The sequence below is a fragment of the Columba livia genome, chromosome Z (assembly GCF_036013475.1).
Source record: "Columba livia isolate bColLiv1 breed racing homer chromosome Z, bColLiv1.pat.W.v2, whole genome shotgun sequence".
Taxonomy (NCBI): Eukaryota; Metazoa; Chordata; class Aves; order Columbiformes; family Columbidae; genus Columba; species Columba livia.
The window spans coordinates 36,101,194-36,118,109 of NC_088642.1; the positions used below are offsets into that span (position 1 = coordinate 36,101,194).

The following is a 16,916-nucleotide window of genomic DNA, read 5'->3' on the forward strand; positions in this document are numbered from 1 at the left end:
AACTCCATACAATACAATACAAAACCTACTGATTTTGTATTGAGCTTATACAGCCTTTTGAAAGGACATTCTGAAGAAGTGCCTTTTTCACTAGCCCTGTGTGAATTTGATCTGTTATGTGAGTGTTTTTAGTGGTGAATAGCTTTGGAAACTCAAAACCTTTGCAAGGGCAATCTGATGCTTCCCTTTTTGATGGGCTGCGGTAGTAGGGTGTTGCTAGTTTTCTTGCTGAATACATTATGGCACCTCCTCAGTGTTTCTGCATCAAGTGGCCACATGCTATTAGAAAAGAAAAGGAAGTCTTTTCAAGAAGACTAAGTATGTATCTATTAATTGTGTTTTTAAGGTTAAAGATTTATGCTTCTGTGTTCTCTGTTACTCTCGCTTACAGCCATTACCATTGAATTTTTTCTTAGGTGATTGCTTTTGCTGATGTGCTTGGACTTCTCTGCTTAACATTTAAAGAGAAGCACAAAAGGACCAATTAAATGAAAGGAATAAAATCAGTGTGAGTTGGTTGTCTGTTACCAGACAAGTTGCTGCCTTGGTTGTCGTGCTGTTGGTATTTGGGGTATATGAGACTCAAAATAAATATGCTGTGTCATAACAGGTTAGTAATTCAGGTTGACATGCAGTTCCAGTTTTTGGTGTATAAATCAATAAGCTGTGTTTTTGTAGATGTAGAAGAATTGCTATAAGCCAGGTAGCAAACTAGTGTTTATTTAAATTTATTTATTAACTTGTTTGAACTAGGAAAAGAGAGAGAGACCTGCCAGTTGGAAAAAAGTTTAAAAATACTTTACTAATGCTGCTGATAAAATAGAGAAAATAATACAAAATACACAAAACCAATCTTGAATTTCCCGGCTCCGCACTGCTCCAGCAGCTGCAGGGCAGACACCTGGAAGTCCTGGGCTGGACTCTGCAGCAAACCTGAACTGGATTCAGGATTCACTGGACCCAGGCCTCGGATCGCAGGGACGACAGACAGGGTCCTCTTCAGATGCCGGTCATGGTCGAAGAGATCGAGACCCTCGTGACCTCCCACTTTTATAGGGTGTATTATGTGGATGGGAGGGAATACTTAGTTGGTTGGTTTTAGTCACCTGTTCTGTTTGCCCCTCCTTGCAAATACGCCCCTCTCAATTATGGGACATGTGAAATTTATCAGTGACCTTGTATTCCATTGCTTCTGTTTACAAAAATATGCAGCCAACTTCGGAAAAGTGTGGTTACTTAGAAGAACTTAGCTGAAAGGAAAATTCACTAAAAGAGGAATTGGTCTTTTTTTTAACAAAACCAGGACACCCTAAAACAAAACAATCTTCTGCTATTTTTTGCCCTTTTTTTTTTTTAACTCTCTCCTTTAAAAATAGGTCATTATTTCAAAATGCTTGGGGTGAATATAGATGTTTCTTAAGACTGTAATCTGACTTTTGTCCTTACAGCTGTTTGAAGGGTATACCACATACTTTTGGCTATAGTGCCAAATGAAACCACAATTCATATTTGTAGACAGCATTGTCAGAGATCTTGTCTAAACATCATATGTTTTAAAATTAAGATATAAATTGGAGGTAGTGACCTGAATGTCATAGAAGATGAGTAAATGATACGCTCAGAAATGCAGTGCATGTTGTTATGGGGGCGAAAAAAACCCACAAAGAAACTACTGGTGTGGTATAAATTGTGACAAATTTGTGAAAGGTCCTGTAAATAAAATAGGTTAATGAAACAAGTGTGTAGTATTTAACATAGATATTTAGTGAAAACTGAATGGATAGAAACCAAGTTCCAAATTCATCAGCAGAGTCTAGAATTAAAGAAGACAGAAGTTTGGCCTTGCGTGGCTGCTCACCTGTCTCTCCTGCTACACTTCGGTGTGCAGAAGTGCGCTGGGGTAGTGTTGAGGTGGAACATGCTTTGTTCCCCAGGGAGCTGACTGCAATATGTCAAGGTCAACCAGGTAAAGAATATACCTACTGCATGGCTATGAGGTTCTCAGGCTCCTCCTGTCTGCTGTGTATTTCTGTGTTTAGCCATGAATAACTTCCCGGTGTTGGCTGGAGTTGTCAAGCCGAGTGCAAACAACTCTGTTGATGAAAGAAAAAGGCCTTTTTTTTCTTAAAGGCTGTACTTACCAAAGCAGTTTTTACAATGGTAGCCACAAGAAAACATATTGGAAAAAAACAGGAGTAGGCTCTTCCTGTCACTGTATTTTCTTTTAACTTCTGGTTATGCTCTGCTGTGATTAGATTGTCTTCCTTTCATAGGTAGTCTCAGGACAACTAGGGGAAAAGTGAGCAGAGGTGCTTGAATGGGTGTAATAATGTGAACTTAAAGTGTAATGTTAAAATGGTGCCTCTTCTGAAATAAACCCAATATCTTGACTTTGCAGAAAGATCTGCACAAGGAGCTTTTCTGTCATTTGGTTCGTGTATACACTTTTAGCCTCCTAGATGCTGTTCTAACTTGGTAACTGCCTCTAAAATTATACTAAATTCTGTAAATTCACAAACATACACAGGCAGGTTTGTAAAAGATTTTATCAGCTTGCTGTTGAGGACATGATATTTTATATACTGTACATGCGGTTCTGGAGCCACTTGGTGGTAAAACTTGGGGTTTACCCGTAAGATGAAGATGATCGTGTATGGCCCCATGCAAATACATTCGGTCAGGATCTCTGGAAACTCGATTTGGGCATGAATTAATATTCGACATGTAGATGCTTTCTAATCCCTGGAGGGTATTCTGTGCTGGTTGGAAGCAGCATCAGGAGCAAAATGTGTAAGTAGAAGCTGCTGTGAGTGCTCAGATGTCAGCAGATAAGGGAGTGATGAAGCCATATATCCTACAAGCAAGAGGTTTAAGAAGCTCTGTAACAGAATAGATGGAGAAAAACTCCATCTTTGAAGACTTGTGAGATAAGTAATACTATTTTTCTAGTTTGCAGGTACTGGTGCTTCAACTTTCAAAAGCACTTTGGTCCCAGTGATGTACAGTCCTAAGTCTGGACTCAATCCAGCTGTCTAACAAGCAAATATAATTTAGAAGCAGTCTGCAAAATGTCAACAGGATGGGAACAAGGCTTTGCTTAGTCCTTGGGTTCAGCCTGGCTTTTCATATTGCTGGGCTTTTCCTACCATAGAGTTGGAAAAGTTGTTAGACCTCAGTACAAGTTTTTATTCTCACTTGAGATCTGGACTAGTTGCTCTATACTTTCTTTAACCATCTGAAAGCTTCATGCAACTTAGTTTCAGGAATTCTAGTATAAAAATGCCTGAACCTTTGTAAAACTGACGTTGGCCTTGCACTAGTGTTTGAGCATGTCTTGAAAACAGTTTCAACTCCCAGGTTCTGTTCCTAGACATAGTTCTATTTTTCATCCATCTCCATTAGGAAGCTGTCACAGGATCTGTGATCCATGTAACTGAAGGGGTGCTTTTATGTGAATACAGCACAGTAGTTAGTGTATGCCAAGTAAGATGGTGAGTGGAAGCACTATGCTGTTTTTTACATGCTTGTAGTTGTTTTTCTCTGTTTCTCTTGGGACTTGCCTTAGTTGATGGTACCACAGTTGCATAGAATTTTGTTGGTTTTTAGTCTTTCTCCTCCAGGGGTCCTCTTAGAGTGTCATAAACAAAAAAAAGAATAAATTATGAGGGAAAGCAGATGGATGGATATAGATGAAAAGCCAGAGAGACACCCTGCATGCTCAGTTTAGGATGAAGAAGAAAGTATTGCATTGTTAAATATTATGTCTAGAAAACATACCAAGAATCAACATTCATTAAAGACTTATGTCTTATGTAAAAGTCTGTATTTGTTACAACTAATTCACAGAGAAATATATTTGAACTTGAATTTTCTGAACCTCTCCTATTTTGAATAGGTTAGCTGTCCAGTTCTTGGGTAAGTAGCAGACATGCGGGGGGTATGATACAAGATTTTAGCTGAAAATATTAATGTTTTAAAGTTACTAGAGTTCATTAGAGTGTTTGATACAGGTTATTGCATTTTTCTTTCCTCATTGGCATTAGTAATCTGAGAAAAGAGACCTAAGTGTAGATCTCAGGCTTCTTGTTATGTGATGTTATTGTATGCTTTTTCTTGGGAGCTTGAGGTCCAGGTAGATTGTAATGGGGAAAATTTGGTCATGATCAAGAGTGAGTCACTTGAGAATACAACTGTCAGCCTTTTTGACCCCTTTGAAAGTTACCATCCTGTTAACTTGTAAGTGCTGAAGTTGTTTCTTATCTAAATTCATTTTATTGAATGTTATTAATGAGGTTGTTGCTAATAGCACATTATTGGGATTATTTCTGTAAGAGGATTGAACCTGTCTTTGAAGTCAGTCATTTGCCTTATGTGGCCTTGGAGGGGATAAGAAGTTGGTTTTGAACTGTTTTGTTTTTTTTATTTGTCTTTTCTTGGGTTTCTTGGTCACAATTCTGAAATGTTATAACTTCACTAATATACTCTGTTACTCCCGTACCAAGGGTAGTGGGGAGCAGTGGGTCTCACAGGATGCTTTGGTACCTGACCTTTCTAGCAAACCCGTAGCCCTGGGGTTATAGCATAAAAACCACTGGTGGCTGTTCCAGCAGCATGACTGGGACTGCAGTAAGTGTTTGAATTTGTCTCATTCATGTATGATTGTGTTTTCTTCTGCTTAAGGCAGACAAGGCAGTTAGCATTCTCCTTAGCCACTGTGGGTTAGCTCATATTTCTAATGAGCAAATTACTAGATGTGTTGCGAATTAATTTGCCAAAACCTGTAGCTTGAAGTTAATGGATGGTTTGACTGTTTTGGGAGGCACATGGAGGAAAGAAGAGTTCTGTCAATGGGTGGTTAACTCCTTATATGTCTTTTTCTCTGATTGTCTTTCCAGTTTCAGTATTTTGCTGACCATTGTGGATGGATTCTAAAACAGTTTAAAAAAATCCTTTCTCTTGGATTGCTGGGATAGGATAGGTAGTGCCTGAGACTGATTCATGCCACAGGTCCTGTGTGTTTTGATGGAGAGCAAGGAGTCTCACAAGATACTTGGGCTCCTGGCCTTTCCTTTGAAATATGCAGCCCTCAGCTAGATGTCTGCACTCCTTATGAAATGAACTGGGAGAGGTAATATATTTCTTATATTTCACGGCTGTGCTGCTGAATGAGTTTGTGCATTGTCCTGAAGCTTTGCTTCATGTGCACTGGAATTTATTCAGTCAGAGAGCTGCCCTCGCTGATAACTAGCTCAGTAAGAAATGTTTCTTTCCAGCATGCTCAGTTCATGGCTCTGGCTCATTATATGACTGTGTGACTTTCAGTGTTGTCACAAGACAGGATTAAGAAACTTGAGTTTGGGGTTTATTTGTGATCCTTCTGGTTATCTCTGCTTGATTTTTAAACACGGTTTGCTCAAAAAAATGCTCTGAACTAAGAAGCATCTCTAAAACGTAATTCATGACCATAAAAATGGCATTATTCTTACTGTGCTTTAAGAAGTAGAAAAATACAGCAGAGGTTTTATTTAGACCCTTAGTAGCTCAGATGGTAAATGCAAGAGGTTAAGAAGGCTAGTGTTGTGCCTAATGGTATGTCATGCACAGGATGGGCTTCAAATGGCATCTGAAGAAAAATAGCTAAACTGTGGCTTTTCAAATCCACCTTATTTTTACTGTGAATGTTCACATGCCTCTTGTAGAATAAACAGTACTTAGAGGGAATTCATTCTAGCATGGTGACTGTTTGCATGCATGACCTTGTATGTTAATTAGCATACCTGTAATGATTAATTGTAATCAGGACATTTAATGTCTCCTTTCTTCTGAGAGTTTTTCTGCAGCAGTACTTTCTTATATTTAATAGAACAAACCAGTATGTAGTATTAGTGGTTATTCAATTAAATGCCTTATGTAATTTTTAAGAGTACGTTAGGTAACAAAGAGCAGCCTACCCCTGAACAAAAACTATACTCCTGGTAGTTCCTACCATGTGGTGGAGTCTATAGTTTGAATTGATACTGTGTTGCAGCAAAATCTAAAACTGGTAAGCAGCACAAGGGAAGGCACAGAATGGCAGAGATTCTGTTGACAAGCGCCACTTCTCTGTTGATAAATGACCTTTGTTTACCCACTGCAGTTCTGTCTCCAGACATGACAGCCTTAGTCAAAACCAGACACACTGTGCTCACAGGCCATGAGATGCAGTGTGTGTCAACGTATTTCAAATGCAACAAAAAACTATCCCAGAGTATGAAAACAGTAATGGGAAAACCAGGGAAAGGGTACCCAAGAAAGGGAGCCTGTGAGCTGTTGTTGGCTGATGCTGAGAAGTGTGAGATGGTTTGGGTTTTTCTTGTGGGTTTGTGTGTGTGTTTGTTTGTTTGTTTGCTTGTTTTGTTTCCAGCACTGAAAATACCAAATATAGTGACATGATTCCTGCAAATAGGACCAGTAACAAATACCTTGGAAGGAAGAGAGAAGGATGAAGTTAGGGAGAACTTGGATTTGCTTCAGTTAGTTGTACTTGAAAATCTTGATGCAAGCGTCTTAAAGACGGCCTCAGAAATATTTTGCAGTTCTTTTTCCCTGAGATCTTCCAAGAGACAGAAATAACAGAAAGAAAAGAAAGATTAAAATATCCTTCTTTTCTTTAAAATTGTAGTGGGCTGGGTATCAGTCTGCAGACAGACTATAAGTGGCTGAATATGGATTTGTTGTGTCAAATCCATTTGATCTCCTCAAGCCTTGTAGGAGCAGCTAATGGTGGAAGTGAAACAACCCATAACATCTGTCTTGTCTTTATTAAGTCTTTTGGTGTCATTTTATGACGCTTGTAAGCAAGCTAGAAAAACAGAGTAAGGGACAGAGTTTGGTTTGGATTTTTTTTCAAGCTAAATGAGGAGGTCAGGAGGTAACAATAATTTATTTTACAAATAGCAGACTGTACCAAATAGAAATTGAAAAGATGGCCTGGGCCAGATCAATACTATGAAGGATTAATGATCTGGATGATATGATGATGAGTAAGCTTTCTAAAATCTGAGATTACACTGAGCTAAGGAAGATTAGAGACATGCTGGGGGATAAGACTGGAGTCAAAATTGGTGTTGACAAATTTAAGATATGGATTGAAAAAAATCAGCTGAGATAAACTAGGGATAAGTATATGATAGCACATTTGGTGGTAAAAATACAGAATGTGTGATTGAAGTCAGCAGCAAGCTGACCTGTTGTATCCCAGATTTTTGCTTATTTGTGTGAAGAATTAGTAAACAGAGCAAAGGAAGCTGGAGACAGACTGCTTTGGGAATGGCAGGAAAGAAGACTAGAAAGATAGAATTTCAGAGTTTAAAGTGACTTCACATCTGGAGGGAAGCTGATTGGTGGGGCAGAAGAAGTTGGTGATTTGCAGAAAATCTTTGGTTGGCAGAAAGAACTGAGGTACTTCTTGAAGAATTTTATTTGAGCTAGGTCTAAATCAAAAACTGGTGAAGAAAAGAGACAAATGTATGTTTTGACCTGTCTCAACGGAGAGCAGCATTAGAATTCTGCATGCAGCGCGTCTTATGAATTTAGACTGTTGTTGCCTTTGCTAGACCAAATCCCACAAGGTGAAATTCCTGGGGGAGGGTGTGCTTAAGGTATATGGAAGTCTTGGTCTTACTTGTTTGTCTTCAAGCTTCACAAAGGCAGTGACAGCAGTGAAACCTGCAGAGGCCATGTAGTTGAAGCCAAATCATAGCAGACTGGAGAACGCTCAGCGGGGCACTTCGGTTGGCATTCACTGTGACACCACAGCCTTCATTCGAACTGGGTTTCTTTTTTTTTCTCTTTTGCAAGGGCTCACATCTTCTTAACAAGAAAGCAAACTAATTTAGGAAATTTAGAAAAGTATTCTTTTAGTATGAGTAGCAAATGTGAGTTGTCTGAGAAAAAAACAGTTTCCAGATTGTTGCCAGAATCGTTTGCCTGTGGTTGCTTGTAGAAAAGCTGGGGAACTGGTGTAATTCCATGTTTTCAGCAGTCAGCAGCTTGGCTTTCTGTGAGAGTTGGAGCAGATGGGGCACCGCGAGAGGCCCAGAAGCACATCAGTCTGTGTCCAGCAGCAGGTACTCTGGAGTTTGCTGTCTGCACCAGGGAACTAAATTAAACACAGTCCTCCTGAGAATAAAAGCGATTTTACTCCAGTGTTTCCAGTATGCATTTTATCTCAGCAACTAACTGTTGTTTCATTTCCTGGGGATGTTACAGAGTGCTCCATTAGACAGACTTTGCATGTTAGCACTTTTTAATTTAATATCCCAAATGTATCACTGTTTGTGTATAGTACTGGTCAGGAAGTAACTCACAACACAACTGCATGGAACAGGTTTTCTTGTGTTGTTTGTTTATTTACTCTACTTGGCTCTAGGGAACTTGGGTACATCTTTGAATTTGACTTGTCTTCTTCAGAAATATTTGTGTGCCTAGACTGCAAGTTGCGTAAGCAAAGATTGAATGTTTCCCCACAAAATGTCCATACCTTTGTAGTGGCTGAAAGTTTAAGTAGTTTTAAGTAAAGATACAGTTCCTCCTGGTGTTATATAGTTAGTGGCTGTAGAACCATCCTTACCAGAACTTCTTTATAAATTTGGTAGTATGTAAGATGGGAAAAGAATAGGAAGATTAGTCCACTGGCTCTGTTCAGTCTCAGAGCCAACCCCTTGTAGGTATTGTGCAGTGTGCATGTATGCTTAACCAGGTAGTTCCTCAGGGAACCTACCCAGGTAGTTTCCTGGGGTGCATACTTTTGGTATTGTTCGTAGATGGAAATTAGGAAAAATCTTGTCATTTCAGATTGCATGATGCACTCCAAGTAAATTAAATCTATTTTCAGTAGTGCTTGTCGTCCTCAGTTCCTCAAGTAGTCACCAATTAATTTTTTTGTAATTCATTACATCTTTTCTCGTGCTTCTGTAGGTTGCTTCAGGCAGTGTCCTCAAGCTACAGATGCTACAAATGATACTCAGTTCACATCTGAGTAACAGGAGAGAAAGCCGAGTACCAGATACCAGTTTGGAGATGTCCTTTGTGGGCTGTGTTGAGATGGAGGCATATGGTTGTCCCAGAGAGGGCTGCATAAAGCCAGTGCCACAGCCTCCTTCCACCTGTGTGGCAAACGGTTCTTTTGGGAGTGGGGACATGGACCTTTGTCCTGGAAGCCCCTGGCAGAATCGCTCTGCACTGCTTTTCCTGATACTCATTTCAAAATTAGCACTCCTCTGGGGAGTCCCTCAGTCTCTGGTGGTATATCTGGTCTGTTATAAGAGAACACATGTAGCCGTATCTTAATTGTGTCTGTCATTCCCCTAGTGAAAATTTGAATGCTTTGTCATACTTATTATTCCTTGCAACACCCTTGTGAGATTGCTTTGTATTGTTGTCTTAATTTTTAAAGATGAGCAACTGAGCTGTGCTAAGTTTTATTTATTCATTGATGAGATTCAAAATTAAGAGAAAAACTCTAAACAAAATTTTAACAGCAAGTATCGATCACTTACATTTAGCCTTTGTAATGTAATTTAATTATCTTTTAATGAAGTTATTTCTTATCATAAGTGGGGATTTTATTTTTTTTGCTAAAATACACGATCATAATGTAATTGTTATTATTACACTCTAGTTTTACTGCAAACATGTCTGCCAAGAGGTCTGTTGAGGCAGCTTTGGAATTCCTGTGGAGTAGAGACTTACAAAGCTCCATGCGATATACAACTGTTTTCCGTAGAATAGCCTTGACTGTGATATTAAATTACTTAAATGAGACTGTTCATGCAAGAACTTTTGATATTTCAGTGTATCATGTTTTCATAGAAACCTTCTAAATTATGTTCAGATATTAATAATGAAATAATAATATTAAATATAATTCGCATAATACTGAGTCATTAAATGTTTCCTTTAATTCCTCCTACACAAAAGCTTAATGCAACGAAAAATAACCAACACTTTAAAGAGGCCATGACATATTCATGCTATTGGTGGTATGAATTAGTGTGGTAGTATTATGCAATCTGACTCACAAAGTATTTAAGAAAAGGATAGCAGGAAAGAAATAACAAAATGTGGGAGTGGCAGATCAGTGGGGTCTTTTTATTTTAACTCTTGAACTTAAAATAAAGAGAGAATGGAACACCAAGTTCTGGTAGAGTAGAGTAGCTGTTGTTTCAGATCTGATGCCCTTTGGTGAGTTTCACGAAACGATTGGACCAAGCAAGCTTCTTGGATTCAGCAAGATTCAGCCTTCCCTTGTGTCCATCCCTGCTAGAAGAAATTTAATAACAGCAGGAAAACAGAGGCTAACACTTAAAAAAAAAAAAAAAAGTTCCAGGCTTTACCATAGGCTTTCTGTGTTGTAGTTTCTTGCCAACCTCATAGTTCCTTTGTTGGAGTGACCCGAAAAAAAATTGGCTAGTTGGTTTTCAATGTCTGTGCATTAATGCATTTCCAGAATAGATGGAGTTAGTATTCCTTTTCTTCTAAACTAAATTGTTGTTCTTGTTTTTTCTCCATTCCCACTTCTCCAATCTTTCTTCTACTTTCTTCCCTCCTCTGCCCCCGTTTTCCCTCTAAAAATATCCTTAGGAATGACTTGCTGATGGTGTGCCGCCAACTGAATATGGAGGAGTCTGTCGCGGAGATCATGCACCAGCTGGGAGCAGATGAAAATGGAAAAATTTCCTTCCAGGATTTTAGTCAGTGCCGCATGGAACTGGTACAAGAAATCAGGAAGGAGGAAGTGGAGCTTTCTGTGATATCGGATGACTCTTGTAAAAAGAAAAAGTTAAGAGATAGGATAACTTCCTGGCCAACTAGCAGCAATAACAGTTTAGGTAGGTATGTCTTTTAAATGTTGTGTTGTGTAATTTAACAAAAGATAAACTACACCAGTTTTGTTACGAATTTTACTGATGTCAGGATGTCAGGATGTCAGGATGTCTCCTAAAGGGCTTTGAACATGCTGTGGTATAAGGTGGTCATGTGTTAGAGTGCTGTCATAACTGATGTAGTCTGGTCATCATTATATAGACTAGAAGGTGTGCAGAACATCCTCTTCTTAAAACCTGGATTGTACAAGACAATGATCTTGAAATTATGAGATCTGTGGGGCTCAGCTGGTAACTGATGATCCAATGAGCTGTCTCTTGTCTCTGAAGCCCAAACAGTTATGTAGGTAGAAACATTAAAAATTAGGAGAGAAATAACCTTAGTCTTTTGTCTTTTAGATATAATACACTGTAGGAATATGGATGCTTCTTGGATGCTTTGAAAATCATTCCAATTAGTTGGGGATCTGAGCTGGATATGTGGAACTGCCTTGTGATGTAGAGAATACAACAATTCTCCTTTCCTTTTGCCCTCTCTCCACCCAGGGCCAGGAAGAAAAGAAAAAAAAGAAAAAAAAAAGAAAGACATTGCCATGCTGTCTACAGAAACATGGCATGTAGAAAGGATAGTCTGTGTCTTTGAGTCTGGCCTTTGATAGCACTGTGATCAGTTTGCATTAGAGCAGAAATTTTAACACCTACAAAATGCTTCTTTTTACTCTGTGACAGATTCAAGAGACCAAAGGACACAGCTTATGGTCAAAGATGCCAAAATGAAAGGTACTGTGGGAGAAGCTGGGGATGTTGTCAGTGCTCTAGTTCCCTACAGCAGCTGCTTACTAGCTAAACATGACTCTTGGCCCATGACCTAGAATGAGCCTACATCCATGCTTCAGGAGGCCATATATCTCTGATTGTATTTGGTTCAAGCTGAGTCGCCAAAACCTTTTGCTTAGACTACATGAACCTAGATTTTTTAAAAATACTTTTTAAATGAGAGTTCCTCTGTTAGTCATCCCAATAGTCTTTCTTTCCATGTACTCTACAGTAAGTTAGGAATATTTTTTACAGTCAGGTATACTTTATACATCTTGCTGGAGAGTTTGCTTATCTGTGTTCTGGCTCCTTATGTAACTACTTGTTCTCAGAGTCCAGTTCTCTCTGACCAGGTTCTATTAGATATTCCACATGTGAAGGGTGTCATGTTTAACATCAGATTTACTCATTTGAAGATAGCTGATGTTACATGAGATTTCTGATACAGCGGAGTGATACAAAATATACTGAAAACACAATACAAATTTACATTACACATTAGCAGAATGTAGCAATTGCAATACACAGTTCGATCACAATACCGACGTGTTTCCCATTACCAGGCTCTATAATCACAGAATCACAGAATGTTAGGGATTGGAAGGGACCTCGAAAGATCATCTAGTCCAATGTGTTCACCATCATGACACTGGGCATCCCCAGTGTTGCTGGGAAGACATATGCAGGTTAAGGTCAGCTCAAGCCCATTGCTCTCTTTTAAACTCTTTTGTTAGTTGTTTGCATTATTATAGTCTTTATATTGATCTGAGCCACATATATACACCTCCCTCACATTGGCCTTTTGGTTTTGTACTTGAGCTGCTGTTTTTTTTTCTTGTCCTGCCTTGACTCTTGCAGGTTTTGTAAGAGTTTATAATAGTTAGATAACATATGGAGATGCTCCCCCATGTAAACAAAAAATAGAAAGGGAGGAAATAATAATAATGAGTGTTCAGAATACAATTGGTTTTTATTTGTTTGTAAATGAAAACTATTGTGGCAGGCATGTTCAGTATGTTCTACAGCTCTTTTTTTTCGAAGAGTCAAAGGAACACCACTGTAACGTGTGTTCTGTGGTGTAAACATTGCACAGAGTATGAATGTAATGAGAGCTGAGGAACTGTACTTGCAGTCAAGCTTGAATTATGATCTGCATATGCTTCCATGCTTTCCCTGTCTTTTAGGGCTCACATATGTTCTCAGTGATCAAAGAGTCAATTGTGTTATGTTGGCTGTTTGCTATTGCTTTCTAAACATTGTTTAAGACAAGGGACGTCGTCATGTGCAAATTCAAACATATAAACTTGGTGGATGTGCTTTTTTTGTGTATCTTTTTTTTGGACAGGGAATGCCGGTTTTAATGAAAATTATTTTCGAAGCTAGATACAGGGCTTTTTTCAAGAGTAATTTCTACATAATGTGTGAGCTGCTGATAATTCTTGAAAGCTGTTATCATGTGTCCACGTGGGGTACATAAACTACAAAATTTCAAAATTCCTTTGACTATATAGCAGGGGCCCTGGTGATCTGCAGGAAAGGAATCCAGCCTCTGTCATGGATGTTTTTACAATGCCAGTTTGTATATAATTGCACAGAGGTTATTGATCAGACAGCATTTTGTGCAGGCTTTTCTTGTAGATGTTCACAATGTCTTAACAAAAACATATGCATATACCTAAATAAAATATTATCTTTGCTACCTATATTTTTTGCTAGCAAAAAAGGTCGTAAGAAATACTTACATCTAAATGACTAATGAATTTTGTCTCACCCATCATTTTTATCACTGATAAATTGTTCTAATAATTTTGCCATACTTCGCCCAACAAGTGTTTCTGTTCCAGTGTTTCCAGGTGGAATGCAGATATAAGGAAACTGGTTGACTATTTTAGTCAAGGTACAGGATTCAGTTTTACTAATACCCAGTCAAATGTGTACTCAGTAAGCCAAAACTGCATCCATATCTACCATCTTGACAATTAAATGAGTGTATAGATTTAAAATTTATTCCTTTATTCAAATGCATGAAAAAGGACATTTTCCAGGTTATTAGAATGATGCTTTTTGCTGCTTGGATATCCACAACTCAAGACTATTAAAATGTATTGTAGTTCTTTACAGCATTGATGTCAATGGTAGCTTTAACAATAATTTGCAAGTAATAACTGTTAATTTTTCTATAAATTAAATTGAATGTGAACTCTGTTAATACTCTTATGACATTGTTTAAAATCTAATATAAATGAATAAAATAACTTTTGAAAGTGTTGCTGGAGTCTTGCAATGACCATATGCCACCTGACATTTTAATATATAATTTCAGGAGGAAATACAGAAAGAATGTTAGTTACTGATCAAATCTGTGGGTCCTGTTTCCAGTTAGGGAGGCTGAAAGCCATGATGTGTACAATACATCTGTGTGAATCATCTAGTGAGTAATGGAATGGGATCGCTTGGTGAATGAGAGGCTGTAATACAGCAGAACTACACTTTAGGGCAGGAAGTTGCCTGAACAGCTGTGGCTTCTGCCAGGTTTTCAGGGTTACATAGTTTTATATGTTTTATGTAAAAGCGAGGATTAGAATTACTTATATGTCGTATAGATTTGTCTAGCTCTTTACGGGTAATTAGCAAATTGCCATTTTTTCCTCCATGATAAAGAGTACTCTTTCTAGTACCCATCATTTTTGAAGACAAACAAGAAATGGTTCTGCTTATTAATAAATTCTTTCTTTAGACAGGCATATGGTCTCCTGTCCAACTGAAAGCTGCATGTTCTTACTGATGCGATTTTACAATCTAGGTAAATAGTTATGAGTACCAGAGTCATAAGTAATTTTTGGCTGTAGGTTAGGAGTAATTAGTTCATAGCGAACTCCCTTGTTCCCTTTACTGAAAAGAATTCACTTGAAATTTTGATGTGATTATTTATTTAGGTGGTGGATCAAGCATGAGAATTAATCAAAGAAATGGTAGAAATTCAACCTCAAATAGCAGTAGCGGGTAAACATCAGAGGCAGGCAAGTTGGGGCTGGAAAATCATTGCTTTTGCTTTTCATTAATTCCATGTTTGATCTTACTGCAAATAAATTGCCTTCAAGAAACTAATGGCAAGATCAAATTTATTGATGCTATATTTAATTAAAAACAACAGGGTTCATATTGATTCAAAGGTGGGGTGCAGATTTTCGTGAGATTTACGAGCAAAGTTTCACCTTAGATTTGTTTGACTGGAAAAGCTGTGAATATCTACTATGCTGAATTCGACTACATATGAAATTACGTTAACTGTAAGTGGTTTATTACTTTTAAATATTCTTTTGATACTGCCTGCCATCTTTGTGCAAAGCAGCAGAATATAGGTAATTGTTTGTTTGTCTATAGGAGCATAGAGTGCTACATTCTCTGAGCAGCAGAACAAACAAACCTGGATTTCCAAGGGATTTGTGATTGACAGCTGACTCATCTTATTAAAACTGCAATGTATAGTATATGTTAAACACCAGTGAATCTACAAAGGGTGGAACTCATCCCTACAGAATGGGTTCTCTGGTGTCTGATAGGGCAATGGACTTGGTTGAGTCTTTCTTTTGGTTTGAATATTTGTAAAATGTTAGAACAGCTAATCTGCATTATACCAGAGGTTATTCTGAAATGGTATCCTGTCTCTTGGAGTAGTGAAAAAGACATGGTTAGAGAAGATAATAGGAACTGGGTGAGCATGTAATGATGCTTCCCTATTTAATTTCAGTTCAGGACTTTGGAGTAGAGATGGTTGCACTTGTTCGCACATGTGTTGTCTCCCACCATCTGTAATACTGTCTTGCCGAACTGAGTCTTTGAACCCATGCTGTTTTTTAGCATTTGCCATGTCCTGTCACCAGGAGCAGCAGAGTTTACTTTTTTGCTGGAGGAGGAACAAATTCTTTTTGCTTTGTCTCAGTTTCCTGACCTTCTTCCATGTGTGGGATTTTTTTTTATCTTTTTTTTTTTTTCCCTAGTGTGTCTAATCAAGGTTGAGCATTGCATCACAGGGTGTTATTTTCCTCAGCAGGAGCACTAATAGTGTCTGTCATCTCTGTGCGTTCCATGGAATTAATGTCTGAGACTATGACACTGCTGTCAAATGTCTTTGAAATTACCAGATAGCTTAAAAAATTGGAGGGAAGGGGGAATACAGACAGACTGGGGGGGTCAGAGCATGCCTATGGGGAAAATGCAGGAAGCTGCACTTCTTGATAGCTGCTGCTACCTAAAGTTGATAGAATGTCTGGCCCCAACAGAAGCATGGATCTGGAGCTGGAGACTGGTCCTTGGCCACCGCGCAGCTCTGCAAAGCATCACAGCTGTGGCTTGGTCCAGAGTAATGTTACTGCACAGCCAGTGCTGTGCAGGCTTCTTGGTCAACTGCATAGCAATACATGGAGCTGTAGCTTGACATATGGAGCGTGGAACTGGCTTACAGCATCACTTCATCACTTTGTTCTAGTTTGTGTTCTCTACACAAACTGTGATAAGCTTGAGAAACCAGAAGGGTGCAGCTGGGGTATTCACAGAAGCCATGCGTCATTTGACTTGGGGATGTGCACATCCCACTCTCAAGCTTTTGTAAAACAAAGGTGCCCTCTCAGCAAATTTCTGCTTAGCCTCTCCTGACTTACATGGTGATGTAAGCCTGCCCACTTCTAATAGAGCCAGTGTAGATCTAACATATTATGGTTCATAAAACAGTGAGCAACAACGTGACAATGACAGACAACAGATGCAGGATGTTTTGTTTGTTTGCTTTGGTACACATGAATTGAAGTCAGATCCAAATTGAGATTCTTTTGAGTGGAAGATAATCTGGGGAAGGAAGGTGATTGTTTACATATAGAAAAAATTACCATGTAAGAGAAAATAACTGTTAAAAAAAATACAGTGTATACAGTACAGATACTGTACTTGAAAGCTGTGTTGGAACTTCATCTAGCCTCAGTATGATATCAGGTTTATGTGCCCTGTTTCCTATTACTATATACACCTCTTTTTACTGACATAATTAATTTCCAGGGGAAAAAAAAAAAAGGATTACTGTCTCCCTGACTATAAACCTCAAAAGAAATATTAGATTGAATTCCTAAGTGCAATGCAGACTTTAGACTTAAGTGTTCTGGCAAAATTTAGTTTGGTAATTAAACAACACCTGGTTTCTGGGAGACTTTGGTTTCCTGACTGTTGATAAATCATTCCCAT

At 38.5% G+C, this 16,916-nt stretch overlaps 1 protein-coding gene across 5 annotated transcripts in view; it reads left to right on the forward strand.

The window, feature by feature from the left end:
• Window positions 1-16,916, forward strand: part of MCC (MCC regulator of WNT signaling pathway) — a 205,466-nt gene that overhangs the window by 4,945 nt on the left and 183,605 nt on the right. For 2 of the 5 annotated variants that reach the window (XM_065045399.1, XM_065045401.1), the window contains exons 2-3: window positions 10,624-10,871; window positions 11,595-11,645. The exons of 1 other annotated variant lie outside the window; for it this stretch is intronic. In XM_065045399.1, coding sequence (XP_064901471.1) covers window positions 10,624-10,871; window positions 11,595-11,645 — 299 coding nt within the window. The remainder of the gene's footprint in view (window positions 1-10,623; window positions 10,872-11,594; window positions 11,646-16,916) is intronic. 2 more of the 5 variants (XM_065045400.1, XM_065045402.1) reach the window with 1 other exon arrangement.